Source organism: Poecilia latipinna, unplaced genomic scaffold, assembly GCF_001443285.1.
Source record: "Poecilia latipinna isolate Pla-1442-1.1 unplaced genomic scaffold, P_latipinna-1.0 Scaffold4626, whole genome shotgun sequence".
NCBI lineage: Eukaryota > Metazoa > Chordata > Actinopteri > Cyprinodontiformes > Poeciliidae > Poecilia > Poecilia latipinna.
In genome coordinates this window covers 12,028-15,117 of record NW_015117242.1, presented here as the reverse complement: position 1 = coordinate 15,117, position 3,090 = coordinate 12,028, and the positions used below count along the sequence as shown (strand labels likewise).

The window sequence follows — 3,090 nt, the reverse complement described above, 5'->3', positions numbered from 1 at the left end:
AAAAAAAATTACAAACAAATGTTAACACACTCATCAAATTTATTTTTCTATAGCAGAATGCTGTAACCTTTTGATGCTATGCATCAAAATTATGTTACTGGCATTGACTAAGACAAGGAATAAGGAAGGCAATATTGGATAGAAAAATTTAAAAGCTTGATTTACAAAACATGAGAATAATTTCTAGCTTGATTTGTATTTTCATTGATTTTAGAGGTCTGAGTCTGAGTCTGGTTGGGATTTAAACCCATAACCATGTGAGGAAACAGCAATTACAACATCATGCTGTCCTGTGTAATGTGTGAATTTAGTTTGAATTAATATGAATTACATGTTTAATTCAGCAATGGCCAATGTTGATTGTCTTTATTACAAATTATTTGAAAACCTAATAAAATTGTAATAAATTGTAATTTGTAAGAAAATCTAATAAAAACCTTCTTGTATATAAAAAGAAAAAGTATATCATGAATTCAGCCTCAAATTAAATGTAGTGTTTCAACTACATATTTGATCTACGACTAAAGCTTATAATAAAACATTCTGTTGGACCGTCTGTTGACGGTGCTAAAAAGCAGAAAATCTTGTTTATTTTTACACAATGATCAGTATTCTATGCAAGTTAATGCAATTTCAACATTGTACAGCCTCGCTGCTCGTTAATCACTGTGTTTCTTACAAAGTAATAGCAGAGTCTTCAGGTTTTATGATACACAGACTTTGGTGATTTATATGTGACCTTAATCACTGTTGGCACATGAGATGCCAGAACCCTTTTTCTGCCAGTCGACAGATCCAGTGTGTGTGATTGTTGGTCACATCCATAACATAACTAACAGATGATGGTCAGAGTCTGAACTCTTTGCTCACACTTCACAGCCTTTAATGATATCACATCGGTTCAAAATGTAATATCAGTAAGACTGTAGAGTAATCATAATATGATTCTCTAAATGAAACTTACAGCATCCTGCATCAGAGCTGCAGAGGACGTACAAAAGATGATCTGATGAACATCTGTTCCTATCTAACTGACAGATTAATTCCTTAATTTGTAATCTGGAGTGTAGAAAATGAGAGAACAACCAGTCATAATTTACTTTTAAAGTATTTTACTGCCATTATCAAAACATCACCTTCCTGAAATAATGGCCTAAGCTTTTCTTTGCCAAAAGTGATTTTATTTTTGGTCTAAACCAACCTTTGGCAAGATAGAAGTCAAAAATCACACACATGAACAAGGAATGAATGTTATTTTTCATGTATTAACTTAATTGTATTCACAGTGGATAAATATAGAGCATAAACATAAACCTGATACACATTCTCTGTTTCACATCTGTGGGCAGAATTCTGGAAAAACATGAAACCATCAACCAACATTTACTGATGTCACCTATCTCCTGCTCTGTGAAGAGTTTTTGTACAGCTTCTCTGTTCACATTAACCACTGTGCATATCTGGCACAGTAATACACAGCAGACTCCTCTGGTTTCATAGCAGACAGTCTCGGATTCACAATCTTCTTATTGGTGTCTCTGGTGATTTCAATACGTCCTTGGACATTGCTGGCATAAGCATTTCTTCCACTAGCCCAAATAACACCCATCCATTCAGGTGCTTTTCCTGCAGATTGTCGGATCCAGTGTGTTTCATACCTGGTGACAGAATAAGAGACCTGACAGCTGATGCTCAGAGTCTGACCTGGCTGCACAGTCGAAGAGGCTGGTTGTCAGCTGTTCACACTTCACACCTGTTAATGATAACATCAAATTAATTAAAATGCATCACCAATATGTGTCTCAGCATAATGTGAGTGTCTCAGTGAGACTCACAGGATGGAGCTGCCAGCAACAGCAGCAGAGCTACAGAGAACATGTTGGTGTAGAAAGTGATCCGATGAAAGCTTCTGTTCCTGTGACTGACAGCACTGACTTTTTATAGCAGGTTTATTTTGCATGATTACTGACTACCCAATCAGATTTCATGAAAAAAGGGAGAATTATCTCAGCTGCACTGAATACAATCTAGAAAAATGTATTTATTTGTTCAACCTGCTGTTCCTAATTACGATTTTATAGAATATTAAAATTTGATTTCTTGTTTTAAATCCCAAAGGAATCCTCTATCATATCAATTTTTTAGTGGTAGTATATTCACTATGATGTTCAATTGCAAATGGACCTTAAAGGAAAATGTTTTGAATATTAATAAAACACATGGTGAGAGGGCTGAATGACGCACTGACATTTATCATTCCACAGGCATTAAAAAACAGTATGTTTTAATACCTTTTATAAAAGGTAAGAAAAAAATGCTGTTTTAAAAGCAGGTTTTTTAAAAACATGGTTTTCAAGTTTTATTTGTGTTTGTAAAATATCTGCACTGTTAAATTATGAACTTGGAAGAGCTTAGAGCTCTTCCTCTTTGGGTTTCATTTCACATGAGGGGTTTTTGTACAGCTCTGCTGCTTGTTTGTGTCACTGTGAGTCTCTGGCACAGAAATACACAGCAGAGTCTCCAGGCTGCATATTCTGTCCATTCAGAGTCACTGTTTTACTGGAAGTGTCTAAGTCGATACTGAATTTGTTCTTCAGTGAATCTTTGTAGGATGTATAGCCAGTGCCTTTCACTCCGATCCATTCCAGTCCTTTTCCAGCAGGCTGTCTGATCCAAGCTGTCCAGGTGCCCAGAGAATAAGAGACCTGACAGCTGATGGTCAGACGTTGACCTGGCTGCAGAGTCACAGAGGCTGGCTGTGTCAGCTGCTCACACTTCACACCTGTAGAAGTAAAATAAAAACAGTGACAGAACAATAAACAACCTTCAGTAAAATCAGTCTATCACATCTCCAGTTTCAGTGAGACTTACAGGATGCAGCAGCCAGAAGCAGCAGCAGCAGAGCTACAGAGAACATGTTGGTGTCGAAGATGATCTGATGGGAGTTTCTCTTCTTCTGGTGCAAATGACAGCATGACCTCATCTTTATAGGAAACTCCCTGGAAATTAAGTTTGCATAAAGAAATTTACAATCATTTCAAAAGAAACATTAAAGATAGATCAAATATTTCTAACCAAATCAATGTGAGG

The 3,090-nt window shown here is 36.3% G+C and overlaps 1 gene segment (V, D, J or C); it reads right to left on the bottom strand.

Annotated features, from left to right (window-relative positions):
* Nucleotides 1-2,472: 2,472 nt before the first annotated feature.
* Nucleotides 2,473-2,924, bottom strand: LOC106942870 (Ig heavy chain V region XIG14-like). The segment is given in 2 exon segments: nucleotides 2,473-2,782; nucleotides 2,872-2,924. Coding segments are annotated over 2 exon segments (348 nt in total).
* Nucleotides 2,925-3,090: the final 166 nt, after the last annotated feature.